General features: G+C 47.9%; 11 protein-coding genes across 11 annotated transcripts; 7 read left to right on the top strand and 4 right to left on the bottom strand.

Moving 5' to 3' along the window:
- Positions 1-289: 289 nt before the first annotated feature.
- Positions 290-823, top strand: I302_108744 (uncharacterized protein; the record flags this gene model as incomplete). The annotated part of the gene is made up of 3 exons (XM_019194470.1): positions 290-298; positions 383-515; positions 660-823. The coding sequence occupies 3 exons, from the start codon at positions 290-292 to the stop codon at positions 821-823; spliced, it is 306 nt and encodes a 101-aa protein (XP_019043306.1).
- A 221-nt stretch (positions 824-1,044) lies between these two features.
- On the bottom strand, positions 1,045-2,492 carry I302_108743 (uncharacterized protein; the record flags this gene model as incomplete). Its single annotated transcript, XM_019194469.1, has 4 exons — positions 1,045-1,650; positions 1,734-1,853; positions 2,023-2,083; positions 2,173-2,492. 4 exons carry the CDS (start codon positions 2,490-2,492, stop codon positions 1,045-1,047), a joined length of 1,107 nt encoding a protein of 368 aa, XP_019043305.1.
- Positions 2,493-3,567: 1,075 nt separating this feature from the next.
- I302_108742 (uncharacterized protein) lies at positions 3,568-6,732 on the top strand (the record flags this gene model as incomplete). Its single annotated transcript, XM_019194468.1, has 2 exons — positions 3,568-5,200; positions 5,291-6,732. The coding sequence occupies 2 exons, from the start codon at positions 3,568-3,570 to the stop codon at positions 6,730-6,732; spliced, it is 3,075 nt and encodes a 1,024-aa protein (XP_019043304.1).
- Positions 6,733-6,940: 208 nt separating this feature from the next.
- On the bottom strand, positions 6,941-8,354 carry I302_108741 (uncharacterized protein; the record flags this gene model as incomplete). The annotated part of the gene is made up of 7 exons (XM_019194467.1): positions 6,941-7,054; positions 7,132-7,277; positions 7,342-7,447; positions 7,547-7,770; positions 7,838-7,999; positions 8,089-8,268; positions 8,342-8,354. 7 exons carry the CDS (start codon positions 8,352-8,354, stop codon positions 6,941-6,943), a joined length of 945 nt encoding a protein of 314 aa, XP_019043303.1.
- A 554-nt stretch (positions 8,355-8,908) lies between these two features.
- On the top strand, positions 8,909-12,454 carry I302_108740 (pre-mRNA-splicing factor SYF1; the record flags this gene model as incomplete). The annotated part of the gene is made up of 6 exons (XM_019194466.1): positions 8,909-9,697; positions 9,788-10,938; positions 10,993-11,074; positions 11,137-11,337; positions 11,409-11,925; positions 12,108-12,454. 6 exons carry the CDS (start codon positions 8,909-8,911, stop codon positions 12,452-12,454), a joined length of 3,087 nt encoding a protein of 1,028 aa, XP_019043302.1.
- A 1,024-nt stretch (positions 12,455-13,478) lies between these two features.
- I302_108739 (uncharacterized protein) lies at positions 13,479-14,384 on the top strand (the record flags this gene model as incomplete). The annotated part of the gene is made up of 1 exon (XM_019194465.1): positions 13,479-14,384. One exon carries the CDS (start codon positions 13,479-13,481, stop codon positions 14,382-14,384), a length of 906 nt encoding a protein of 301 aa, XP_019043301.1.
- A 525-nt stretch (positions 14,385-14,909) lies between these two features.
- Positions 14,910-16,148, top strand: I302_108738 (uncharacterized protein; the record flags this gene model as incomplete). Its single annotated transcript, XM_019194464.1, has 1 exon — positions 14,910-16,148. The coding sequence occupies one exon, from the start codon at positions 14,910-14,912 to the stop codon at positions 16,146-16,148; it is 1,239 nt and encodes a 412-aa protein (XP_019043300.1).
- Positions 16,149-16,641: 493 nt separating this feature from the next.
- Positions 16,642-18,726, top strand: I302_108737 (uncharacterized protein; the record flags this gene model as incomplete). The annotated part of the gene is made up of 2 exons (XM_019194463.1): positions 16,642-16,963; positions 17,843-18,726. 2 exons carry the CDS (start codon positions 16,642-16,644, stop codon positions 18,724-18,726), a joined length of 1,206 nt encoding a protein of 401 aa, XP_019043299.1.
- A 1,959-nt stretch (positions 18,727-20,685) lies between these two features.
- On the top strand, positions 20,686-21,225 carry I302_108736 (uncharacterized protein; the record flags this gene model as incomplete). The annotated part of the gene is made up of 1 exon (XM_019194462.1): positions 20,686-21,225. One exon carries the CDS (start codon positions 20,686-20,688, stop codon positions 21,223-21,225), a length of 540 nt encoding a protein of 179 aa, XP_019043298.1.
- Positions 21,226-22,029: 804 nt separating this feature from the next.
- Positions 22,030-24,417, bottom strand: I302_108735 (uncharacterized protein; the record flags this gene model as incomplete). Its single annotated transcript, XM_019194461.1, has 7 exons — positions 22,030-22,520; positions 22,659-22,741; positions 22,840-22,931; positions 23,002-23,053; positions 23,122-23,512; positions 23,639-23,751; positions 23,936-24,417. 7 exons carry the CDS (start codon positions 24,415-24,417, stop codon positions 22,030-22,032), a joined length of 1,704 nt encoding a protein of 567 aa, XP_019043297.1.
- Positions 24,418-25,467: 1,050 nt separating this feature from the next.
- I302_108734 (uncharacterized protein) lies at positions 25,468-27,390 on the bottom strand (the record flags this gene model as incomplete). Its single annotated transcript, XM_019194460.1, has 7 exons — positions 25,468-25,827; positions 25,929-26,048; positions 26,108-26,177; positions 26,354-26,724; positions 26,899-27,015; positions 27,078-27,204; positions 27,269-27,390. The coding sequence occupies 7 exons, from the start codon at positions 27,388-27,390 to the stop codon at positions 25,468-25,470; spliced, it is 1,287 nt and encodes a 428-aa protein (XP_019043296.1).
- Between the last annotated feature and the right edge of the window lie 263 nt (positions 27,391-27,653).

The raw sequence follows: 27,653 nt of genomic DNA, 5'->3' as shown, positions 1-27,653 counted from the left end.
TTGCTACTGGCTTGCTTTCGGCTCCCTCCGCCGGCCGAGTGGTGAATGGGTCTGTGCTTATTCCGTTACCGTACACGTCCATGATGATGTGCTTGACAACGGTTGAAAGTACATGAGTAAGCAATCTATATCTACAGTTTATCATCCATCCTTCCGTTGTCTTCTTGCACTCATCATACATCTCACTCAAAACAGCCTCATCTACCTTACAGCTCACAGCGTAGCACTTATCACTCATAACATATCTCCAGGTTGTAGATAGACATATAGAAGGATAAATACAAACAACATGGCAGCTGTAAGCTTGTCTTCTACCAAATCCCTTCCTATCATGTGCTATGACAATACTTCTATGCTGACACACTGTTACCTTGACATGCAGCCAGCAAACAACATCATCAACTCCATCCCCGGGTCCACGCCCACCGCCCCGGCATATCAATACAACGTCAAGATGACCTGCGGGGGATGTTCGGGGGCTGTGAATAGGGTATTGGGGAAGAACATCCAGGCTCGTGAGTGAGCCCTTCGTTTCTGAGGTCATGTGTCAAACTGGATTGACATCACTCACATTCACTATCACTTCTCCACCCACCATATCTAAAGTCATTGATCTTTCTATAATGTACCTATCTGATTTGTGATATGGCAACCCGCAGCAAACGCATACCACATCTCCCTCCCAACCCAAACAGTCCTCATCTGGGGTCCCTCCCTCCCTCCCTTCGACGAGATAACTGCCAAAATAGCCAAAACGGGAAAAGCCATCAATTCGCAGGAGGTAGTAGAGGACGCTACGAAATTGCCTTCCATCGAAGCATAGGCTTAGGTATAACCGTACCGGTAGTTTAGTTTGTAAGACCCATCGTGTGTCTAGGTATTAGTCATCTTGATGATGTGCTACATCCTCTCGTCGTGAGGTCATGTACATGCATATATGTGATATTACAACACGTCAAGAATATGATTTTATATACAACCAAAATCTAGTAGCAATGGCAAAATAATTTTCTATAACCGAGCATAAATATTCATCGGATCGTCCTACTCGTCCCATCGGAATTCCTCCTCCTGATCATGGTCAACCTTGATCCTCGACCCATCATGTCTATGACTATCCTCCGCATGGACCCTCTCATTCTCCTTGTCCTTCTCCCAATCATCTTCCGGACTATCCGCTCCTCCGGCATCTTGAGATTCGTCCTCCTTGACATGTGTGACATCTTTCCATCTCAAAGGCTTTTCTTCGTCTTCTTCCTCGAAAGTAGGTTCGGGTTTGGGCCTGATAGGGAGATGAGGTACATTATGGACCGGTCTTTCCTCTTGTTCTGGTACTCCCTTTCGTCCATTCTCCTCAACTCCTGCGTTCAGATGTTTCACGGTTATCTCCCCACCTCCATGCCCAAGTACCACCTCCGCTTCATCATTCCACCCCCTCTCCCCTTCCTCCTCCACCTTTGTATTCTTGTCATTCTTCCCACCAGTCTCCTCAGCTTCCTTCGCCTGCGTCGCCGTACCCCTCTCGTCGCCACACCCACAATCGTACGTCTCGTCCAGAGTCAGACAGTCAAATTCGGATTTACCCAGTCGCTCATTAACGAGATTATGGACGTGGCACAGCCATAGACTCGCGGATTTACGTGAGCCCGTCTGGAGCGCATTATACGGATCAGTACTGTTGCGCAGGGAGAATAGTACGGGGAGACTTGGTGAAGGGAGGGTGCAAGACATACCTGAGGGGGATAATCTTTTAATAACTTTTGAAATTCTGCGGCGCACTCTCCACATGGGTATAGACGAGAGAAGAGGTGAAAGTAGGATTTGAGAGCTTGACGATCGTCTTCTGTTGGTTCCTGCGAAGTGGAATGGAGATCAATTAGTGATTGAGTTATACGAGGGATGTAAGATGGGGTTGATAGGAGGGTCGGAAAACCAGAGGTAGAGGAGATATATAGATTAACGTCATCGATGAGTGATGATGATATAGGAAGCAGAGGTGTACAAGGGACAGCAGACACTTACATCGGGATATCGTAGTGTCATAAGATGTAATACTCTCCAAGCTGATCTACCTAACTCGGCTCTGTGACACGAACACAACACAACCCCAATCAGTGTCGGTTCAATGTACACTCGCTGAAAGGTATAAGACCAGGAAGTCTTGACACTCACTTCGCCGTCTCATTCCCCAACTTAGGCATAATAACTCCCCCATTAATCGTCTCCTCGCTCAATCCCTTCCACCCATCAGGTTTTTTGCTACTACCCAAAGGCAGTTCGTCATCCCATTCCCTCACTTCTTCATGCAAGTAATCGGGTTTCACAGGTGTCCTCCAGTGTTCGGAATCTATACCTCCTGCCTGATATTCTCCGGGGGAGGGGAGTCGTTCTGGAGTGGGGTAGAGGAAGTACAAAGTGGGGATCACTATTAGGAATGTTGCGAGGAGGGTTAGGCGGATGAATCGGGGGAGATGACCTAGTTGGGAGAGCATGGTGTCGAATTGGAATGAGATAAGGCTGATACTGATAGTGGATTATTTCAGGCTGGTCCACCTCCTGTTACTCTGTCAGCTGAGGCTTAGTGAGAAGGTGAGTATCGTAGCGCAGGAATGAAGATGTAACGAATGAACAAGAGACGTGTAACTGTAAATGTCTCTGTATTCGGTGCAACGTGTTTATAACATGTAGAGCAATCGGGTGCCTTTTACGAGATTTTCCGGGTGGCGGTTTCACTATGAATCCCCCAAGTACTGGTACTCTCTTTTGTTCGTGTATTCTTGGTCATCTCCTCGCATGTCATCGATGATCATGCACACCCATGCGGACAAGGGCAAACACGATGAGATGACCCTAATATTATCTAGATACCTCATTTCCTAAGCCTGTCAGAGCCAAGACTGAAGCAAGAGTGAAGAGCTCATTTTCCATACGAGTCGCCACGTGCCTCTCGGCCAACACGCGCACGGACCGTCGACGCGACTTTACTCCTGTAGTTTTTAGCTTGAATGTATGAAACGAGCGTCTGTAACAGATTATGATGTTGTTGTCTGTGCTATTATTTCATGTTTGATCATCATCATAACAATAATAAACAAATGATAATAACAATAACAATGTGGATGACTTATACCCCTTGATCGACATTACAAATCACTATAGACTCATCATCATCACTTGACCTACTTGATCAACGTCAATCTCCCTTTGTTCTTGGTATCACTTCAACATTACTTCTAGAATCACACTCGCATGTCCGCAAATGGTATCTCTCATCACTTTAGCTTCAAGGAACACCATCTGTGCGTTGTACTTGTCTTGGTTCCTCCTCTGACCACTGTCCCTTCTCTCTTCACCTCTCCACACGTTCCACCCATCCCACTGCTTTGATCGCATCCATCACAAACCCAACATCTCATCAACAACTTACCTTACTCTTGATCCTTCCCATCCTTTTATAGAACATCACCTAATACACACCACATGCCCCACCTTTCCTTTGTAAACCAACATCAACATCTACAACTACATCTATAATCAACATCCTCAATTTACTCAATACACCCCACGATGTCACTCCCACACAACGGATCCACCGCACCAGCCATAACCTCCCCCGACCTCGCATGGCCCTCTCGTCCCATCGCACGCCCTTCACCCATCTCCACCCCCGAATCAGCATCATACCTACACTCGCCCTCACCTTCCTCATCCAGACAAGCAAGTAGTAGCAGTACTGCCCCCACCGCAATTTCGGTATCTAGATCGAGCTCGATCAAGGGGAAAGAAAAAGCTATCGAAACCTTTCAACTGCGTATACATCCCCAGAACACCGATGACGAGGAACCGGAGGCAAGAGAAAGGAGATATGGACCGCCTAAGAAACCTCTTCCTCCACACCAGCTGGGGAGGATCGCCCAGTCGTTCGGTATAATCATACCCAACTTACCTCAGCAGCATCAACCCACTCAGGAGATACGTATACCGACCAGTCCATTATCAACTTCCGCTATCTCACCTTCTCTCCCTTCAGCATCTTCCAGAGGAAGACTATCACCCCTACCATTTCAATCACCCATACGCTCAACCCCCTTCTTACTCTCCGTCATCCCGCCGTTATCGCTCTTACCTCCAAGCAGTAATGATACTGTCGAAGAGATACATCGTAGGAACAAGAATTGGAGGAGAGGCAGATTGTTACCCCTCCAACCTACCCTTGGTTCAATGTTGCTCTGCATAGCGAGGGAGTATGGTCTACCTTCCACAATAGGCATAGGAGTGTATCTGGTGTTACTCAACCAACCTACCTCGCGGAACGGCTCTTCATCTGGTGAATCAAATTACGACGATGATGAGTCATCAGGACCAAAGATATCTTCTTCGACATGGACCGCGCTATTCTCACCACACTTGATACAGCTTGCTCAAGGTGGAGGAACAGGAATGAATTCAAGATCCTCCACACCTTCTCAGACTCCCCTGAAAAGTACAGTGTATAATGTTTCTCAGGACGAAGAAGCGGAATTCCCACCCAGCCCAATATCGATGTCCAAAAACAGAATCACGGGAAGTAAAATCAGGAGATCAAAATCTACCGAACCTCCCGAATTGGTCCATTCACATTCTTCCAACCTCTCCACATCGACTTCATCGTTCTCTACCAACCTACCTCCCACACCCGCTTCGATGGGGGATACCAGTTTCAACACGACCCTCTCCACCTCCACATCCTCGCCCGCCGTCAACCCCATAGTGGGAACTATAGAATTTGATATCGATCTAGACGAGGCGAAGTGGTTCGAAGGGTATCATAGTAAGAAATCTGGGAAATACGGTAGACACAAGAGATCGTTGACTTCGGAGAGCGGGATGAAAGAGTTGAATCTGGTTAATAAAGTATCGGATGCAAGACCTAGGTTCTTGAAAGAGCTGGATCCCAATGTCGATAATGATCGTTCGCCCGACGAAGAGGAATCCGAACAGGACAAATTGGGTAGATATCCTCAGGATAACGCGGAAAAACCGGTCGAGGTGGTGGTAAAGGAAGATCTGTTGAAACCTGGTGATGGTAGAGATCAGAACGATTTGTTGGCTAGTCCGATTGATCTGTCGGACCAGTCTACACGGTTGAAAGTGCAGGAAATACTTGATAAGAGAGGTAGTGGGATTGTCATGGCTGAGCAGCTGGATGATCTCGAGAAGAGTGAGTATTTGCTTGATCCTCTACAGCTCCCCGGTTCTTGGTGTGCGACAAGTCTGTCGGGGATAGTGCTGATACGTGATACTTTTCTAGTGATGCGACAACTCTCACCCCGGGAAATACGCATCACCTCACCCAGAATGCTTACTCCTCGCATGGCAGCGAAAGTGGCCAATCTTGCACTACCAGCAGTGCCCAAGCGAAGTACTTCCAAGACTGCTCCCACCTCTTCACCACTCGCAGGCAACTTCACCTCGTCCAATCCACATGGCGAATCGGACTCGGAAGATAGATCGCAGCCCAACTCGGCTAGGTCGAACGGGACATTCGGATCGGCCATTCATCTCCAAACTTCTTCTTCTCAATTGCAAGTCGAGCAGGTGGATGATACCGAGGAGACCTCACTGGATAGACCGGTTTGGCCAGCTGTCAAACATGGTTCTCCAGGTTCGCCAACGATCCATGAATATTTCTCTAGACCCATCTTCCCACAGAGGATACAACAGGTCCGGAACGTCTCTTCGCCTGCGGTCATACCCATCTCGGATGAAACGATGAAACGGATGAAAGATGAAGAGGAACAAGAACCGAGAATTGGATCGAAGGAATGGAAACCCCGTCGACCTGCCAGACCACCCTCCCCTAAACTTGAATCAGTCCATCAGAGAACATTATCACATACACTTTCACCTGAATTGACAGATTACTTGAATAAATCGCCTCCGCCCATCGCATCCGACAGTACGGGAAGTGGTGGACAGACGCCTGAAGAGAAAAGACGGAATAGATCAGGAAGTATAAGTTTTAAAGGACTTCGAAGTCAGATGTCCTCTAAGAATTTAAGTCAGATGTGGAAGAGTGATGCGGTATCGCCTCCATTGCCAAATGGCCAGAAAGAGACTGTAGGGTTGTTCAGGGGTGGTGTAATGGATGGGGAGAGTCAGTCTGGGTTTGGGTTTGGGAGGGATCATGCGGGTTTGGGAGGTGGGATGAGGAGCGTGTCTAGTCCGACTACCACGACTGATTTCGGGCCAATTTCTCAAGCTCATCCATCGGACCAAGACGGATCGCTACCTTCCGCCGGCAGTGGTAGTGGCAGTGGAAGTGGAAGTGGGAAGAGTAAATTTGCCTCGAGGATATGGGGCTTCAGACATCATTCAGACAAACACGGACACGGACACGATCGATCGTCCTCTTCCAAACGACATCCCTCGATAGATGGAAGCATAAAAATCTCTGAACCTATCGCAGCAAGTTTCATACATAAAGAATCGTTCGAGTCGTCCCATCCCCTTCCTTCTCATCAACAACAGCAACAAAGTACCTTGGGACACGGTAGATTCCCCTCGACCTCTTCTTATGTGGGAGCTGGTGCGGGAGCTGGCATACCGACCAGTCCTAACCCTGCTAGTCCTAGGAGTATTAAGCGGAAACCTGTGCCAGGCGGGGAAGAGGGGATGAAGAGTAGTTTGAGTTTGGGTAGTATGCATACGTTCGTTTTGGAGGATGCGCCGAAAGGAAGAAGGATGGGATAGGGTCTGTAGGCGAGCGATTAGTACTTTGTATCAAGGTTTATAATCATGTCGACGCTATATGAATATAATTGGTTTGGTCTGTGTCGTGTAGTCTGAACAAACATGCTTTGTGCATACACCGTATAACCCTTATTATACCTGATCTCACGGTGTTGTGAAATACTTTCTCCGTGGTCCAGGGGAGTTCAAGTCCAACATGATCGTAGGGTCAATCCAGTTCAGAAGGGTAGAAAAGCTTGATAGTATTCTGCCAAACTTGCTCGGATAATTCTTCGAAAGGTATCTGCCTGATCGACGAAACCACATGAGCTATGATGGCGATCTGACGGTATGTAATAGGTGAGTTAGCAACTGTACGTATACGTATGATCCATCAATCAGTTGATGAGGAAAACTCACATCCGCAGGTTCCTGCCTCCCTTTTACACCAGCTCCAACTCTGAATTTATCAGGTTTGTTGACCCTCTCTATGAATAGGGATGAATTTGGTGGGGCAAGGTATTGGTGGGATTCGTGAGAAGAGGTTATGGAACACCATGGGGCGTCTGCGATATGTCAGATAAGTAAGCCCGATGTGCGTTTCGTTTCTGTTTGGGTTTGTTCACCGACCAGTTTCTAGAAGTAATTTGTCCAGTGGGATTTGCCTGACTACATTGATATTGTCTTTGGTCTTGAGTGAACAGCCGTTTATACCTATGTACAAGCCCATTTCGACCTAAGTGAGATTCATCCATCAGTATGCTACCCCAACGTCAAAGGACAACTCTTTTCGAGCAGGCGAACGATGACTGGTTGGTAAGGTGACTAAACTTACCAACTCCCTCATCTCAGTTTCTGTACCAGTAAACGAATGTACCACCCCTCCTCCCCATTCTGTACTCCATCCTATATCTTTCAAAGTCTTCACCAAATCAACGTGCGACTCGGACGTTCTCGAATGAAGGAACAGAGGTAGTTTGAATTCTTGCGATAATTTGAGAAGGGACGGTAAGTGGGTGAGCTGAGTTTCCTTGGAGGAATGATGAAGACGATCGTAATCTGTACATATCATATTGAAACTGTAAGTAAAAAACGACGAGGTACGTAAGGAGAGAGATAGACTTACCTAATCCAATTTCACCAATTGATATTGTCCTTTTTGAGCCCCCTTCGCCTCTATCCTCGGATATCAGTTTTCGTAGATCGTTGAGATACCCCTCGAATCCTGAGGGGTGGGAGGGGATCTCAGAGGTTGAGGTAGGATGACATCCTGCAGTGCAGTGGAGATCTACCGATTGAGCAGAGTATCAGTACCATGAATTTACAACCTCATCTGATTCAAGGCAAAGGAGGTACAATACAATTGCAAGGACTTACCATACTCCTTAGCCAACTTCAACGCATCCCTACTATCACCCAGACTAGTCCCCGTGATCAGCATCCTCTCCACGCCCTTATCTTTCGCTCGTTTGATTACTTGAGGAAGATCAGAGACGTGCCGCTGTTTGCCGTGGTATGAGCCGGTGAACATTGGATCGGCAAGGTTCACTGCGATATCTAAGAGCGAGGTGTTACATTGTCAGCACTTGAGCCTTGGACTTGTGCAGCGAAGAGAAAGGATTGAAATCACCTGCGAATCGCATTTTGAGGAGTCTGGCGGATGGTCTGAGAATCTTGAGTATGTCAGACGAGGTTTGGTCACCTGGAAGAATAGATGTCGAACGTAGAGGTCAGAGGATACGACGAGGTGAAGACTGAAATGAGTGAATTTGCACATTGGTAGATTGGACATCCTCCACTCTGGCAATTCAGGGTAAATATCACTACCAGCTTCACCCCCTCACTCGTTCCAACTCTTCATCAAACATCCAGTCATGATCTGTCATACATATTATACAGTCTCAGGAGATGCATGTCGTTATAGCTTTCCTCGTCGCTGCTTTGACTATGCATAGATGATCTCAATGACCGTATCTTTAACCAACGACTGAACACTCGATGATGTAGGTAGGTCACATAACGCCGACATAATCCCGGCACGTGGCATTCATTCAACTAGACGTTCCTCTCTTTCGGTTTGCATCTACTGTACTCTAACAGCTCATGACATCTTTTCAGACATATCAACAATTCCATCTTGACCACATACCCAAAACACCGTCTACTCCCCTAATCAGCGACATCACCTCAATTCACCATGTCGGCTGAAGACTCCCCTCTCGCCTCCCTCTTCTCCCGCTTCCCACTAACCTTCCCAATCCCTACACCTCTCACCCACCCTCACCTCATCTCCGCCTCAGACCTCTCAACAGAGGAAGACCTCCTGCACAACCCCGACAACCTCCGATCATGGCTCTCCTACATCACCCAGCTAAAACAGCGCATATCAGCCAATGAACCTGACAAGCCCGAACAGCCATCGCCTGAGGAACTTCTCCTAGGTCCCCTGTCGACCCACGTCTCTCGCGAGGGATTACAGCAGTTGACCTTGGTGTATGAAAGGGCACTGGCAATCTTTCCTACGAGCTTCAAACTCTGGAGAGGATATTACAATATGCGTCAATCGTATGTCCTTGGAGATCTTACACCAGCCGCTAAGACTGCTAGAACCCAGCATGCAAAGAGGGGATCAGGGTTCAAGACGAACGTTAGGGAGTTGCTCGAAGCTGCTGAAGAGGCTAATGAGTGGATCGGCGGACTGGACGGGATAGTAGGCTACGAAGAGTGGAGATCCCTTATAGCTACTGGAGAACGAATGATAGCTTGTCTGAGCCATTTGCCTGTACCGTGGCTATTGCATCTTTCGGTTCTGTTCCACCCCAAATGCCCTGCTACATTCAAGAGGACCTATGCGCGCAGAACGTTTGATAGAGCTCTCAGGACACTCCCCCCAAGTTTACATGGGAGGGTGTGGGGATTGTATCTAAGATGGGCTGAGATGATTGGCGGTGAGGCTGGCGAGAGGGTTTGGAGAAGGTTTTTGAAGGTGTGTTGGCGGTCATCTCTCATTTCATCGCATTACGCGTCACAACAAGTTTGAGAGGAGTGAAGCTGATCACGTGTATAATCAACTCAGGTCGACGCAAGTCTCACCGAACGACATATAACCTACCTCCTCGACTCCACCCCACCTCGTCCCCTCGCCGCATCCAAATACCTCCTCTCCCTCGCTCGTCGAGCAGCTAAGAACCTGTACTCGTCCCTCGAGGGTAAATCGCCTTATCAGCTCTTCGTCGACTTCTTAGAACTGGTAGAAAGATATGCAGATGAAGTAGGAATGGACGAGGAGCAGACACTAGAGCTGAAAGCTACTAAGCAGGCTGTGGTGGACGAAATTTCGAAATCCGATCAAGAAGACGCGCCTGCCCCCACTGAGGAACCGGCCAGTATACATGGCCGTCTCATTAGGATAGCCGGTCCGCCCGTGCCAGTAGAACAAGGGAAGATATTCAAACCTAAAGATGCTATTTCCGCTAAGAAGGGTCCAGAAGAACTCCCTTACGACGAGGACACCGACCCCTCCAACTCGCGCTTACTGGACGTAGAAGGGATAGTGGAGAGAGATGGGTTGGAGGTATACAAAGATCAGGCAGGTAGACTGTGGACCGGTCTAGCTACGTATTGGATCAAGCGTGGAGAGTTTGATCGGGCAACGGCAACGTTCGAACGCGGTCTGGCGGCCGTTGTCACGATCCGAGATTTCACGCAGATATTCGACGCCTACGCTGAATTCTCAGAAACGATGATCTCCACTTTGATGGATGCTATCGCCGATGAAGATAATTTGGCCGATGAGGAGTTTGACGCCGAAGAAACTGAGAAGGAATTGGACGAACGGATGAAGAAGTTTGAGGAGCTGATGGATAGACGACCGTTCATCTTGAATGAGGTGTTACTTAGGAGGAACCCGAACGAAGTGGTCGAATGGGAGAAGAGGATCGCACTGTTCGGTGACGATGATGAGAAAGTGGTGGAGACTTACGTGAAAGCTTTGGATACTATAAATCCAAGGAAGGCCACTGGTCCCCTATATCCCCTTTATGTGAATTTTGCGAAGTTTTATGAAGAAGGTGGAAGTAAGGATCCGGAGAGTGGTGAACCGAGGAACGAACCGGATTTGAAGCAGGCTAGGAAGATTTTGGAGAGAGCTGCGAAGGTGCCGTATAAGAGTGTGGATGAGTTGGCGGAGGTTTGGTGTGAATGGGCGGAATTGGAATTGAGGAATGAGTAAGCAAAGATTCCTTTCTTGGGTGGGAATCCCGGGTACTGATATCTTTGTAGGAACTACGATGAAGCGATACGGTTGATGCAGAGAGCTACGACGATACCTAGAGATCCTAAAAAGATCAACTTCTACGATGAAGTGAGTTGAAGATATGTGCGATATAGGATGAGAGTGAATATCCAAGCTGATAATGGAAATAGTCCCTCTCACCTCAGCAGCGTCTATTCAAGTCCCTAAAGATATGGTCCTTCTACAGTGATCTTGAAGAATCTATCGGTTCAGTGGAAACTACCAAAGTGGTGTATGACAAGATCATGGAATTGAAGATTGCCAATGCTCAAGTCATTGTCAACTATGCTGCGTTCTTGGAAGAGAACAAATATTTCGAGGAGAGTTTCAAGGTGAGTAGTGTATCAGCTTGCAGACTCGTAGGATACACTGGGATTTAGCTGATAAACCCGACATAATATAGGTGTACGAACGAGGAATCGAGCTATTCCACCCCTCAGTAGCATTCGAAATATGGAATATCTACCTATCCAAATTTGTCAAACGATACGGAGGCAAGAAGCTCGAAAGGGCTCGAGATCTATTCGAACAGGCTCTGGAGAACTGTCCACCCAAATTCTGTAAGCCGATTTACCTCCTATATGGTAAATTGGAAGAAGAACATGGATTGGCCAAGAGGGCAATGGGAATATACGACCGAGCATGTGCGACCGTGCAGGATTCGGACAAATTCGACATGTTCACCATCTATATCGCCAAGGCCACTGCGAACTTTGGTTTACCCGCCACGAGACCTATCTATGAGAGAGCTCTGGAGAGTTTGCCCGATAAGCAGACTTCGGAGATGTGTAAGCGGTTTGCGAGGATGGAGAGGAAGCTTGGGGAGATTGATAGGGCCAGGGCGATCTATGCTCATGCGAGTCAGTTCTGCGATCCGAGGGTGGATGCGGAGTTCTGGGAGGAATGGAACTTGTTTGAGGGTGAGTCATGCGTTCTCTCTTCCATTGACCAACCTCATGCATCGCTCTTGTCTCATACTCCTACTCCGCGACGATTACCTCTCGCATTGTGTTGTATCGACCATATCGTTCTCCCCTTACACCTACTTCACATTCTCTATCTGTACATCTCTACTTGTGCTAACATGTTTAATTGGTCACAGTCGACACCGGCTCAGAAGACACCTTCCGAGAAATGCTGCGTATCAAACGAGCCGTCCAAGCAGCATTCAACACCGAAACATCCTTCATCGCCGCTCAAACAGCAGCAGCGGCAAAAGGAGCTGAGAAACCAACCGACACAGCTAAAGACGCTGCTGATCCCATGGCCGCCATGGAGAGAGATCTATCAGGTTCTGGTACAGGTACGACCAAAAAGACAGGTGGTCCTGCTTTCGTAGCTAGTACGTTGAAGAATCAGAATGCTCATGGGATAGATCAGGCTGAGGATGAAGGGGAAGGGGAGGTGGCGAATCCCGATGCGATCGAGATGGATGAGGATGAGTTTTAGTAGATTGTACATCGGGCGTTGGTATGCAGCATGCATGTGCTCATGTAATCTGTGATGATTGATTCGTTTTTGTCGTTTCGTGAACCGCATGCAGCCGCAGACTTGGAAGCCTCTCCGATGTGCTGATGTACAGTAGAGGCAGGTCTGACTCGCAGACGACCGTGGGAGGTGCACAAAATCTTGATTGCTGTAACGGATACACATAAGCAACTGCATATCGTATTGACCAAAAGGGTACAATATTCAATCCGCTGGATCCGGATTGAATCTGCTTATATACTAGTGCGAAAATGTCATCTATGACAATTGCTGAAACATCTCAGGTGCTCCGCTTCCAAAAGTCCTCGTTGAGTCATTCTACTTTCCTTTTGACCCGGAGAGTCAAATCAATGTCTCTTGGGACTCGGTATGAATCGTATAGTCCAGCCGGTGGCAACACGAGCGTGACACCTACCGTATGGAATCTCACGCACTTCCTCAGTAGAGGCAATGACAAGCTGCGTCTGTGTTTCCCGCGTCGAGTCAAAGTCGGTACGCCTTCTCCGCCGCGGAGAAGCATGTGAAAGGAGGATCATTTTGAATGACGTGCGCCACCCGGGAATACGGCCTGGGCAGAGCGCAATTCCGTCTTCCTCTTCCCCCATGAAAGGACGGCATGAACCCCTCCTTGGTCAGAAGGCGAGCATCAAAGTTGGTACAATGAGAGGTAAGGTATATAAACTGTGGGTCTGTGAGTGTTTGCCACTGTAGGTTGTATCTTTCTATATCAACTGTTTGCGACAATTTGCGACATACTCTCCTTGACTGCACAATCGAAGATTTGACGACATGCCAACTGGTAACACAGACAATAGCCGAGCGGAACCGTCTTCTGCCTCTACAATGCGTTCCATCTTCTCAAGTTCCAGACGTGGCACGCAAGCTGAAGACAAGGCAAGGATCCAGGAGGTTGAGGCAGCTAACAGATTGCTAGAACGTGACATCGAGTCTCTGACCAAAAAGGTAAAAGACAGCGAAGACTGGCATGATTTTCGACCTATACGAGATCAGGGACTACTGGGACCGGTATTTGTCTCCTGCCCTTAAATTAATCATCGATGACTTAGTCAGTCAGACGACTGGAAAGTGGCTCGAGAGATCCCGAGCTGCCGATTCAGCTTTATATGAGCGATGCGAGAATCAATGGGCTTTCAAGGAGGAAGTGCTGGAATACATGGAATTCGATCAATCTACTCAGATTCGACAGAAGATCTCTGAAAAGTTTATAAGTGAAAATGTGTCTGAATGGCGAAGAATGGGCAACCGAGCTACCAACAAGGCCGAATATCCCGATGGCAAGATAAAATGGGAAGCTAGTGTCCCTTCCTGTCCACCTTCAAACTCGGTCCATCCAACATTAAAATTATTCTTCGGACGCGATGATCCATTAGTGTTGAAAGGGAGTCGCATCGATCTTCCTCCGATCTCCTACGAGGAAATCAGAATTCGCAACATGTCGACGATGCTCAATAGTGATTTGGCTTGGATAAAGGAAGGCTTAAGTCAACAGATCTTGAGCACCTTCTTTGCAGAGGAGAGAAGTAGGCTGGGACCGAGATACATTCGTGCGAAGGAAGTGTCCGAACACATCAAGTTTCTCGCTCGTGTGGAGACTTTTGATAAATTTGTAAGCGAACATGCTGAAAATAATTTGAATAATGCTTGGAAAGATACTTGGGAAAGTGCGCTTCGATTAAACCAGGATCACCAGCCAGATATTCAGCAAACCCTTTACGATGTATTGAGGGTTATGAGGGCAGATGTGCACATTGAAAGACAGACGAGGGGAGAGGAGAGAGGTACTTTCATAAGATCGCTGGGGGAATATGAAGGAGGGGGACATTCCAGGGAGGACTGGATCCCTGATAAATCATTTCTGAGCAGAATTTGAGTGTATGAATCGCCTAGGGCTGTATTCCAGAATGATCTCATACGAATGACTTCAGTGTCTTCTCTCATGCATTGCACAGTGCAACTTATCGTTGTCAAAGCCTAACAAACGGGCTATGCCCTGAGAGCATTGGACGAACTGTCCAATACAATATGATCTCGGGCACGCCACAAAGTCTTTTTGTTGGGCTCTTGGACTTCAGTATGTGCCAATGCTCAGAACATATACTACGAACATTTATGTGAGGGTCTCGCCCCTCGAGAAATGTACCTTTCGATGATATTTCGCATGACAAGGCGGGTTATCGCAAGTGCAACGTGTTTCGTCTCCAACTTTTTCAGTGAAAGGATGACTGAATATTTTGGCAAATCGAAGGCGAGGATTGGACTTGAGCGATAGACGGGATCCAATCTTAAGAATTACCTCTTGGTATGCGTTCGACCGGTCGACCTCTCTCAATCAGCTTTCCCTCCACAAGACAATCTACTCTGATTGGACTCCCCTTAAATTGCCAGACCGATCACTATGGAAGCTTCTACGCGCGAGGGCAGAATCGGATCCCCCTCGCGATTACATGCCGTCATGTCTTCGATGAAGACCCACCTGGGTGGCAAAGATAAAGAGACCATTCAGAACCTCCAAGCGGAGATTGAGGCCCTCCAAGTCCGTAATGCATCTTTGACCGTTGAGCTGACAAATCTCAAAGAACAGAAGGAATGGGACGCACGAGATCATCGAGATGACCTCGCAAGGAAGGGCCGAGCAGTCGCTACCGACTCCGCCAATTTCTGGACGAAGATGGATACGATGAAGGATGAAGTGATCACTCTGACCGCTCAAGAATGGCTAAAGAGGTCTCGGGCTGAAGACCCTCAATTGGACGAAAGATGCGAAGCTGAAACAGGCTTCAAAGAGGGGATCTTGGGATATATGGAGTATGATAATGATCTTGGAGTCAGGAGGAGAGTATCCAGTTGGATTGAAGATAAGATGCCCAGGGAGTGGACTAGGTTGTACGATCGACTCAAGTCTGATACAGACACAGATGCAAAACTAACTTGGAAAGCCAGTATCAGTCCCTGTACGCTGCCTCATAGGGTGTACCCAACTTTGTCCATCTCCCTCGGAGACAAACGACTCACCACTTCAGGACATTTCATCGAGATCCCCCCGATCTCTTTGCAGAAGTACGAGCAAGTCCAGTTTACTGTCCCGAAAGAAGATTTGGGAAAGGAAATTCACGGACTGAGGCGAGAGAGAGATAATGCAGAACGGGAACGACACAGGATTGCGCATAGCAGTGACGATCTAGCGCATATGTCGGCGATGTTACAGAGTCATCTGGAGAGAACCAAAGTGGAATTGAGTCAAAAGATCCTCAGGGAGTTTCTCAGAGAGCAGAAAAATGCCGGGCAAAGGCATCTTGGCGGACATGCGTCAAACGAATTCACCCTTGCCGAACAACTCTCTCAGGAAACTACTTCCGAGAGGTTCGTTAGTCGACATGCTGAGAACATATTGAAAAACGGCTGGTGGGATTCTTGGGTCAGTACCTTTTCTAAGAAATCGGACGTTGAGCCCGGTAGGCCCGGTAGAAAAAGCCCTTACGAGCTGTGGAGGCGACTGAGTCATGATGTTGACATTAAGAGACAGCTGAGGGAGGAGGGAAGAGGTACTTTCGTGAGATCTCTTGGAGGATACAAGAATGGCGAACATGCTCTAGAAGATTGGATCCCCGACAGTTCCTTCTTGAGCGGTCTCTGAGAAGGCAAAACAACACAATGACACGCCTGCGGGGTAGCTCGAGTCTGAAGAGATCAAGTTATTTTACGTATATGTAGAAACCACGTTTGCGAATTTCAGTGGTCCACGGACGATGCCTTGAACGAACGAGCCGTGGGCTATACACCTAGAACGTTTTCGCAATTCCCTGATCTCGCTATAGAAATCGTTTCGTACCTCTTGCTATGAAGTCACAGCACCCTTGTATTACGCTCCATAATCTGAAACCGATACATGATGACACTTTCCATGTTATACCGCCGAAAGAAAAGGCGTAGAGCCCCTCCTTTTAGGAGTACATTGAACACTTCGGATGACCTCATAAGAATGATGAAACGGTAGTCCCTTCTGCAATGAAAAACTGCATATGAGTGGTCAGCTGCATCGTCATCCCTTTCGTATTTCCATGCCCACGCATTCACTGTACACTGTCCGTCACCTTACCTATCATTTTTCAACACAAATAAAAGGTAGCATGGTCGAATCCGATCTATCGACGCCTTCGAAAGTTACCGCTGAGCTCCATCGGCGAATCGAAAATCTCGAAGTTTCTAACTCTGAACTCGGCTCGACCTTGGCATTGCGTGAAAAAGAATTGGCAGAGTGCAATTCGAAATTGAGTGCCTCAAACGACAGATGTAACAATCTATTGAGACGACTCATTCGAGACAGACTGAGTCTCACTTGCCCCTCTCCGGCGGATATCTTGATCAGAGAAATTGCGGATATAAGACTGGACTCTGCGGCAAAGAGTTTGATTAAACTTGGATACGACTCCCGAGCAAGACGCGGCGTACGTGAGGTGTTTGAAAAGGTTCAGTTGACCAGAGAAGGAGTCAACGACTTCTTGCTTGATTCTGTATTGGAGCTTTGCAACCGCAGCACGGAATCTGGACGAGACAGGAATTTTCTTGGAATTGCAGGATGACTAAGTTACCCCCCTTCTTTGGTTGATGGAGAGAGCGTATTTGATCTCTGTCTTCTGCATAGGGGAGCTCTGTATGATATGCGAGAGGTGTGTGGCATCAGGGTGTGTCCTACTATGCTACTCCACTAATTGATGACACATTGATACTGAAGATGTATCACTATACCATCGGTCTCATCCCTTCAATCTGGTCCATTAATGGGTGTTGAACCACTTGCCACGTGTTCTTATCTTTGAGTCTCGCTTGCACACTACAACGGTCTCGGTCTGCTACCATCCGAGAGGAGCATGTCATTCACTAAGAGCATCACGAGGCATGGTCCTGCCACAATCAACAAATCGCTGCACAGCCGGTGCCCATCCACAGATGTTTTAAGCAGCTGGATAGCGATCACTCCTTACCATCCATTGTACGCACGAAAGAAGGGCTGTGCCTTCCTTCAAGCTGAAAGGAGCGACAACTGTGCCAGCTTCCTTCAACAGACAATACAATGCTCGCTCCACTTTGCTGCAAGCAGGTATCGCAGCTTGCATGTCAAGGATGTTCCGCCGAGTAATCCCCTCCTCACTGGACAATTTCTCTGAACAACGAGGTTTACAGACAGCTTGATATCTGTACAGCATCCCAGTGATCCAGAGTGAATCGACACAATCGATCAACAAGCTTATACTGCCATGTCGCAAGCGTTTTCCGATCTTCGTAGCATTCAAGCAGAACTAGCTGACAAAATCAGTGAGTGCCGCCTAGAATGGGCGTGCGACGGTGACCCAAAGCTGGAGGCGGAATGCGAAAAGTCTGACCACTTCAAACGAGAGGTCCTGAGTTTTCTAAAGACAGATCCTCAGCTAAATAAAGATCTGGAAGACTTCATTGCACAGAAGGTAGCGAACGAATATTCCAATTTGATCGAACGTAGAAAATGGCCAGGTGGGAAGGTTTCTTGGACAACAAGAGTATTTCGTCATCCATACACCGAGCGGGGAGGTTTGTTGAATGTCGATGTTGACTTGACTTTCAAAAGTACATTTGCAGACCCAGATCCCGATCGAGCTTCCCAAGTCGCTGTGGGGAGATTGCTCCAGTTTGAGAACCCCGACCTGACATTGAACAAGTATCAAAGAATGACTGATTGCTCTTCTTCACCTGAATACATCATTAGTCTCCGAAGAGAGCTAAGCTCAAGATGGATAGAGTATGGCAAAGAGATTCGACGAGGCTGGGAGAGTGAGAATGCCGTCGGCGTCTTGCATTATCATGGTCCATTGTTACAATCGTACACCCAGACTCTCGAGAATAAAATCCGACCTGAAATTCTGGGTTGTCAGAACAGAACAACGAGTACGAAGCATCTGGATCGATGGATCAGAGATTACTCTCAGAGGGCTGTAAGCGAAGCTTGGAATCACCCCAAGTTCAGGCACGCCGGCTATCACAAGCTTGGCTCGGCGCTTGAGCGTCTCCCAGACAACACCCAGGTGGTCAGAGCAATAGAGCCGAACAAAGAAGATGACCCGATGGGCACAATGGTCGAGACTGATTATGGCGATTCGCAATGTTGCAGACTGCAGCCCTCGGAAAGACTGAGACACGCGATTTCGGACTGGATTGGTGATTCTGAGGTCACAGATTAGGTATAACTGAGATGCTGTCGTGTTACCGTGTAGTTCAATAGTGCGTCCTAGATTACGGTGGTGTTATTACATAGTTCTAACCAGATTATTGATTTTTGATGCGAGCGTTACGCTGCTACTATCAGCTGTACTTTTAATTGCTGACATGGTCGCCAGGGTGCTCAGCGTTCATTTGTAGAGGCCTGTCCTTGTTCCCATCACCTAGGCGGAGCCCTATGTCCACAAATTTCCCTTCTTTTTCCCTCACTTCCCAGAATCGAAGGACTCTCATAGCGGTGTTATCACCGTCGCCTCCCCCATCCTGCGTACACACGCTGAAGTCTGATGACGCAATTCAACATTTCACCTTTCTGAAACCTCTTTTCGTATCGTTGACTGAATATTGAAGAGTGAAGCGGATCTTGCCTGTCATTGTAAGCTTCAGGTGTCGTCGTGTACATGTATACAAGATTTGCTATCCTACCATACGACGCCAAGACATACGCAACTATTCAATCACCGTGTTCTTCCTGCAACCCCTAATCTAGCTTACATCACTCCACTTATCTCTCAAGCTCTTGTGACATGCCCTCGACAAATTTCCCCAAGCTCGCTCGGTAAGAGTCAGCTCTATCCCCCAAGTGAGGGATCTGGAGAATAGAAACTCAGCTTTGAGAGAAGCACTCATCACATCAGAGAACCCCAGAGTATCAAGCCAAGAACAACACCAACGTGAGATTACTAGATGGCGAGGTATGTATTCTCAACAGCTCGACACGTACACTCGCGAGCGAGATTGCAGAACCGTTCCAAATATGTCCGGGCGCATGATAAATGAAATTGCTGAATAGCGTTTGAACAGACAGCGATCGCATGGGTCAGGGTCGAGGATCATCGATGAAACCCTACCTCCTCGCCCGAACAAGATGGGGTGATCCTCCAGATCCTCAAAAAAGACACAGACACCAAAGATCCTGGAGGAGAAGTTCCGAAGCCGTTTCACGTCTGATCAGCAGATGGCCTGTGGCGCATTATTCGAGTCGGAAATGGAAGATGGTCTCTCAGCGTGCCGGGCTTCCGCATGGGTGTCGCAGCATCTGAGGATCCTCTTCGGTTCATACTGGCTTTGAAGATTGGTGAGGATCCGGTGGAGAAGACGATGATCAGAACGGGGCCGCTGCCTGAGAGTGAGATCATCAGGAGACCAATGTCTACCGGGTGATCAGATTACAATTGGGTAACGTCATCTGCTTCCTTTCTGTACCTCTCGCTTCGATGGCGTCACCGATGGTCCAGACTTTTTAACAATTGAAAGGAGCGACGATGGTGCAGTCTTCCGCCTTCCAACACAAATAGCTCTGCCCCACCGATCTAATCAGGGGAAGCAGCCAGTTGACTTGAAAAGATCCTACCTACTTTGATCTTACCCATCTTACAAAAAGGCGAACATTGCATCGGAAACATTCCAACGCATCATAACTCAACACGATTGATTTCCTTTACTTCACCATAATCCTTGGGCGACCCCATGTCTGAGTTATCACAAGCTTTCTCAGATCTCCGGAGCATCCAGGCGTCCCTTCTTGGAGCCATCAGCACGGAACTCCTGAATCGTGCGTCTGATAGGGATCCCAAGATGAAAGCGGAATGTGGAGGGTCTGAGGAAGTGAAGCGGGACGTTCTAAGTGTCCTGAGGTTTGATCCAACCCTTGGAAAAGGGTTGGAAGCCTTCATTCAGACAAGAGTCGCAGATGGTTATTCCCATTTGACCAAAGAGACAAGATGGCCACACAGAAGAGTCTCTCGGTCGGTCGACGTCACGGACCCTGTATCTGAGAGTCTGGTGGATTGGTTGACCGTGAATGTTGTTTTTACCTGTGAGGGTTTGGTGTCGGTTCATCTACTGTCACTTCTCGAGAGGAGATCAAAGAAGTGGTCCAATATAAGGATCCCAACTTCACATGGGAGAAGTATCAAAGCATGAAACACTGTTCCTCGTCACCTGAATATATCAACTCTCAGGGAGAATTCACGAAAACCATCTGGTTGGAGCACAATAAAGAGTTCGCACGGGCGAGGGAATACGCGTGGGCAGTCGGAGCCTTACATAGCCTTGGTCCCGATTACGAGTCGTACGTCCAACGATTGGAGGGAAATATCAGGCGCCGGCTTTTGGGAACCTTGGGCAGGACTGAAGCGAATGAAGCCATGAATACGTGGATCAGAAAAAACTCTGAGAAGGTAATAAAGACAACCTGGGATCTTGCAAAACACACAAAAGATGGTCTTTACAGGCTGGATTCAGCGCTTGAACTTCTCGCGGAGAGTCCTTCCATCAAACTCACCAGAATGCGGAATCCCCAAAGATTGGGCAGGATGGGCACAAAAGTTGAAACATACCATGGCAGAGTGGATTGCTGGAATATGAGAAATCCAGGTACAAATGAGAACGTGTACTCGGAATGGCTTGGTGATAGGGACATCAGTGGCCAAGGGAATGAGGAGTCCTCTGAAGATTAATTTAACGTCCCCCAAGGATGATACAGGACCATCTATCTGCATTTCACCCATTGTATCTTATTTTCCATATACGGCCACTATCACTGCGATGGAGTTATTTTTGCGCCATCTGGTTTGTCGTTTCCAAGGCTTGTAAAGGGGGCTAGAATTTTCAACAGAATACACACCCTCCTTGTGAAGTGTGGTCTGAGAAGCAATGACCCTGACGCCACCGGGTTCTATGATAGAATGACACCATGAAGGGCACAATGACAATATGTGTTCAATCTTGCTGGCGCAGGTATTTCAGTATGCTTCAGGTTGGTCGTTTTTCCTGTAAACATCAATTGCCTTGTGCAGGATTGATCCACCTGTCAGAGAAAGACTGAAGGCCCGTAACTTTATAAACAGAAAGATCCCTCAACGTGTGACCCTGCCGCATGGAGATCGAAACGACACAGAGGTCCGAATCCGTCTGTGGATGCGTGCATGCTTCGAGGCATCTCAATGCTTACTACGATGAGGAAGGTGATTACAACGGATGATGCCTTACGACGTTATCACAGATGACACGATATTTATTGGAGCGTCAGACAATCATGCAGTAGCTAAGTAACACTGTATTGTATCATCTATACTACTGCAATCATCATTGGTTTTTAATTCAAGCTGCAATCTGTGTTTTGCTCGCTAACCGATAAGCATGTACCACTAACGCATGTATTGTACTCTAATTTACAGACACGATTCACATAATCTCACAAGATGAAATCTATGCACAACTACACCCATTACATCTCCATCACAAATATATTAACAATCCCCTCAACTCGTCCCATTCTCCGACTCCATCCTCGATCTAGCTTGAGCCCACGACGGATTATAGCTCGGCGGAATGACCGTATCCTCCTGTGGTGGATGAGGTGGATTTGGCACCGACCCAGCATCCTCCTCTTGAATTATATTACTTCTTCTTCTATTGTTGGTATATCGAGCTTTACCTGCTCCTCCAGGTGGTCCCGATGCAGACGTGGGTCTGCCATTCTGCTGATCTGGGTTGTGCAGCACCATTCCACTTGGAGTACCGCCACTATCCTGACTGGTCTGTACGGATGAGCTGGGGGCGTAGTACCCATACCCGTCCGCCGACTGGGGTAGGGACGATCGATTGGGGTTATATGATCCGCTAGATTGGTATGATGATCTTGGGTCTGGTGAGCCTGCTGAACCCATCAGCAAAGGTGTGACGGTCGAGTCTCGGTGGTGACCGGATGGTGGAGTTTGATCGTAGGGCGTGTGTCCTCCTGAGGCTGCGTCTGCGAGTGATAGATCGCTGTCAGCATGATATACAAAGAAGGACTGCCGGTCTCCAATGTTTTGAGGAGCGACAAAGTATCTGGCTTGTTCTTGGCAATGCACCGAATCTATAGGGATTTTAAGCGCAAAGCACTCACTCGCATAAGCATCTCCGGCACTCTGTTCTCCATGGGGCGTATACGGATCAATTTCGAATGGTTTATCCTCATACAAGTTCGCTCTAGTGGTGGTAAACAGATTGATCGTCAGCTACAATCTCACAACAAGTCCGAGATATCAAAAGTAACGATCAAATCGGCAAAACCTCACAGAACGTACTCTTGTTTCCTCTTACGCTGATCCCGCTTCTTGCGAAAGATGAAGAACCACAACAGTCCAGCTATGAGAGTTAGAACTACCACTCCGCCGGCCTGAAACCACGTAAAGTGAATAGGTCAGTGATTCTTCTTTTGCACTCATCCTGCGGCGAGAGACACTCACGACTCCACCAGCTATAGCAGCTGTATTTGATGAGCTTCCACCTGCACTGCCACTAAACACCAAGCGAAGGTCAGTTTTCACTGAATTATGTATGGATCTCGATGGGAAGGTCCAACTCACCCTTGAGGTTGTATAAAGACGACTTTCGATACATCCCAATAAGGTCTCCCCTGACCCTGATTCTCAACCGTCACGGTATACTGCGACTTGACATCCAAATTGGCATAGTACAGCACCTGATCGGTAGATACCCATGGACTCGCCCCGTGAAACTCCTGAGTGGAGGGTATACCACCGATGGTAGTGGTGGTCGTGGTGGTATCTTCGAGTGCACCGGAAGTAGCCACTTTGGGCAGGTTGGATGAAGTGAGACTAACGAAGAATTGATCGTGGTCGAAGTTTACGGATCCATATAGGACGATGAAAGATGTGTTGGAGGGGGGTTGGAAGATCAGTCGAGAGGCTGGTGTGAACGTGTCGAGTCTGTTATATGTCTGTTGAGTTTGATTGCCTGTACACTAGAGGTGTAAGTGGGTTTGATCTCCGAAGTTGGGTCAATTCGTCAAATTGGGACAAAAAGCTTATATGGGATATTACTGAGGGGAGAACATGTATTGCATATGATAAGACGACTTACCAGCACCGCCAAGCAAAGTCGCGGTCTCCCATTGACCTGTTGACGAGCTGAATAACCCATTGATTTGATTCTCTCCGAAGATAGCTTGGATAGTAGAGTTGACGGGGGTTGCACTAGGCGACGAACGAGTATATCCGGTTAGCTTTCCAGTACCTTGGTTTTTCATTAGGTAGCATCTGGAGCAGGGTTTCCACAATGGAAAACATGACAAACTGTATCAGGGGATACAAGTGACATAGCAAAGGACACAGCCTTGATCATAATCCTTCCAAGACCATGACACAAGACATCACTCACCCATTCTCACCGATAACAGTCGTAAAAGTGACTCCCCTAATCCTCACTCCTCCATTACCTATCACCCTCACCCTCAGCCTATGCCAGCTTTCCTGTAGATTATCAAGATACCATCCCCCCTCTATCCTCTGCGCAGTCGTATTGCCATCCACCCTAACTTCGATATCCGCATCGTTCCCCTCTCCCCAGAGGTAGACGGCAGTACCCCACCATCCGAGGGATGCATTGGCTCCGACAAAGGTGGTATAGTGCGAGGATACTCCCTGGCCTATAGTCTGGTTGACGTAGTTGGACCATGCCGAGTCGGTGTAGGTCACGTTCCATGTTGAAGCTTGTGGTCCGGATCGGGAGGGGAAGTAGGAGATGGTGGGTGATTGGTCGGATACGGTTATGTTGAATGGTTCTTTGGCGTGTGTGGGGAGTAGGAAAGAGAAGGTTAGGAGGAGGAAATGGGCGAGGGGTAATGATAGTGATGGGAACATGATGGGTGGGGAGGTCGAGTGAGCTTTGACCCTTAGTTGATGAACTCGACGACGATGAAAGAGACGAGGAGTCTCCATTACTACTAGCTGGAAGGCTGTAGTTGGATAACCAGTCGACGGTGTGAGTCTCCCGAGGTGAGTAGAAGACCAGAGGGAAGGATCAAAGGTGAAGAAGAGAAAGGATTGAAGAAAGAGGAAAGAGCAAAGAGGTGAGTGTGAGTGATCGAAAGATGTGATCAGAAGTCAGGTTGCTACGTCTAAGCGAGCTTGCTTGCACCTGTTGACAGTAGGTGATGTAGGTGTGGACGTAGTGTGTGTACTGTGTTAGGAGGCGCAGTGATCGTTTATGATGAGGTAGTGGAATGGATCTAATCTTACTCGAATACAAAGTACATGCTATCCTTCCCATACGATACATTCCAGATCATTGCTGATCAACTAGACTAGCGGTGTTGCTGTGCGGGTGTACCATGCAGTGAGGACTATACTGATTGCTAGTGCCGTGGTCATCTCGGCGTTGTATGGATGATGTCGTACCAACCTCAAAGGTACAGCTTAGCGAGGGTCCAAGGTGCCTTTGATCGGAATTGACCAGAACGAACCATGGACCTGTGTTTCGCAAGTGAGCTTGGGTCTACTCCCCACCATCACCGTCGGCGTCGGTGTTTTGAGATACTGTAGGATCGTCATTGTTCATGGGTCCGATAGTACAAGGTCGATCGATGATTAGACGCATCAAGCATAACTGACAGAAATTCCAGGCAATCTTTGCGGATAACGTGAGCTTTCACAGCATTCCATTCCATTCCGTTCCTGGGCCGATCACTTGGTGGAGGGTTTTACCAAAGCATATCATCCGTACAGGAATTGATACACAGCATTCGAGCGACATTTACTATACCAGTACCAGTACATCGCGGGAATGTCGATAGGGACAACACTGCATTACGCTACAAGTTCATGTATGGTTAGGTATATACAACAACCGGCCGACCATGGAAACTAATCATCCGAGACCGATCATGACGCTTCCTCGCCTCATTCCCACTACTAAGTCCCATATATATCACCACCCTCCACGAAACCCCCAGGTCCCTCCTCAGCGTCTAACATAGCTTCGTATTCTTCCACTGTCAACTCCTTCTTTGGCAGTATATACATATCATCGTCGTTTTCATGCTTCGGACTCGGCATAGAAGACGACGGTATTTCACGTTTAGGTTGACCTGACATATCCGACTTGGCTGGGTGACCATCCACGTCCGATGGATCCGACTTGACAGGATACTCTTCCGTGTCTTCCACCGCTGCTGTATCCATGTCCACAGGCGACTTGACCTGATCAAGCACCTTGGCAAGTTCGAGTGTACCTCTCTGACCCCATTCTACTACATCGGGCTTGAACTCGTTCTTTCAGTGTGACAAACTCAGGTCAGCCTCCTATTGCTAAGGCGTACCGCCCCGGTTCCACAGCAAAACTCCATGAGGGGATTGTTAAGTCGACCACTCACATACATATGTCCTGCCATCTTGTTCAGCTCCTCGGGATCATACGATTCAGCGACCAATTTCAATGCGCCCATCACATGAGGTGTATAATCTTTGAATGCTCGGGTGATGTATAGATATGCCTGCGAAAGTGGACGTCATCCTTGATCTGGATGTCATCTGAGAAGGATTGTATACTCACCTGCCCCGGTCCGACGGGTTCACCCTTCTGTATAGCCCTTATTGTCCCATCGGGTCTCTCTATAATTGGTCTAAGCACAGTCGTAAGCCTTGTCAGCTTATCTCCGAATGGACAATTCGTATTCTAAAGCTCACATCCTATATCAACCAATCATCAGCTCTCATCCTCCCTTCAGACGTACGTACGTTATCAGAAGAAGATAAACTCGGGGTAAATTGAACGGGATAGAGGAAACTCGTTACTCACTTGGCACGCATAATCCCCACCCAAGGCTGCGAACTAATCCTGACCCCACTCCCACTCCCATCCTCATCCCCCCCTCTCCCTCTCCCCTTTCCCTTCCCCTTACTCGGGCTTTTGTTCATCTTCCTAAACTTAGATGGTAATCCCATTTCACCATCCGGTAAATCCTCGATCTCCTCTTTGGCCTCTCTCGTTTCGACGTCATTGAGGATATTGCCAAGTTGCAAGGCATGTTTCAGACTTGATATGTGGACGTACACGTGGGCTAGGGAGAGGGACTCGGCGATGTCGAATCCCATTCGGCGGGAGAGGGTGTAGGCCCATGCGGTTGATACGGGGGCGCGGTTGGTGGTGAGCGTGAGGGGGAGGAGTTGCTATGTTGTTGAACTTGATAGTCAGTATTGAGTTGGAGGTTCGTATGGTACGATATGGTATGGATAGCCGACAGTTCGAGTATGAAGGGTATACTACGAGACAAGTCTGCACTGTCTGTAACGAAAAGAGAGTAGAAGAGATGAGAATGAAGGAAGGATAGTACGGCAACCCACCTCAACATCAAGGATGGGATGAAAATCAAGATCACCCGGAAGATTCTCCTCATCTTTCCGTTTTTTACCCAGTGGTTCGAGAAGATCACTATCCCTCCCTCGTTTCTTATTTACCGCCTTATACGTCGGCTCACGTCAGCTAGTCTACACAGTCAGTAGAAGGGAGCAGATGAGCTCACCTCCCCACTTGCCAGTCCTCTCAGAGCATTCGAAACTACCTTCCTAGCCTCCTTGTCTTCCACGAGACCAGCGAGTTTCTGAGGAGTGATGGAGGAGAGACGTTCGATGGTTCCATGGGATTTGTATCTTTACACAATCATGATATCAGCGACTAGCTAAAAATTATCATGAGGTGGAACGACTAGCTCACATCTTAGCTGCCAGACCCATCGCTACTCTCATATCCACCCCTCTGACCGTGAGGAGCTTCAGCCAGTCTTGTAATCCCAGTTGAGCCGTTGGGGCGGGTAAGGCAGTTGGTTTTGGCGGCATTGTTGGTTCAGGTCTCCACGTTAGATCGTTGTAATTGCTGTGCTAGACCTGAGAATGACGATGTGAGATAAGAGTTATATAAAGTGGATGGACGGTAATTTGTTTTTCACAACAAAGTCGATCGAGAACATTACGGGTTACATCATTCACTGATTGATTACTGATTTACTAATTCAGGCACGGGATTGTACATTTGAACGGTACGGTAGTAACATGGTTGTGACAAGCAATACGAAATATCGTAATGGTGCTGCACCGACTTA

Source organism: Kwoniella bestiolae, chromosome 8 (assembly GCF_000512585.2).
Source record: "Kwoniella bestiolae CBS 10118 chromosome 8, complete sequence".
In the NCBI taxonomy this organism is placed as follows: domain Eukaryota; kingdom Fungi; phylum Basidiomycota; class Tremellomycetes; order Tremellales; family Cryptococcaceae; genus Kwoniella; species Kwoniella bestiolae.
This window is presented reverse-complemented; position numbering and strand designations above follow the sequence as displayed.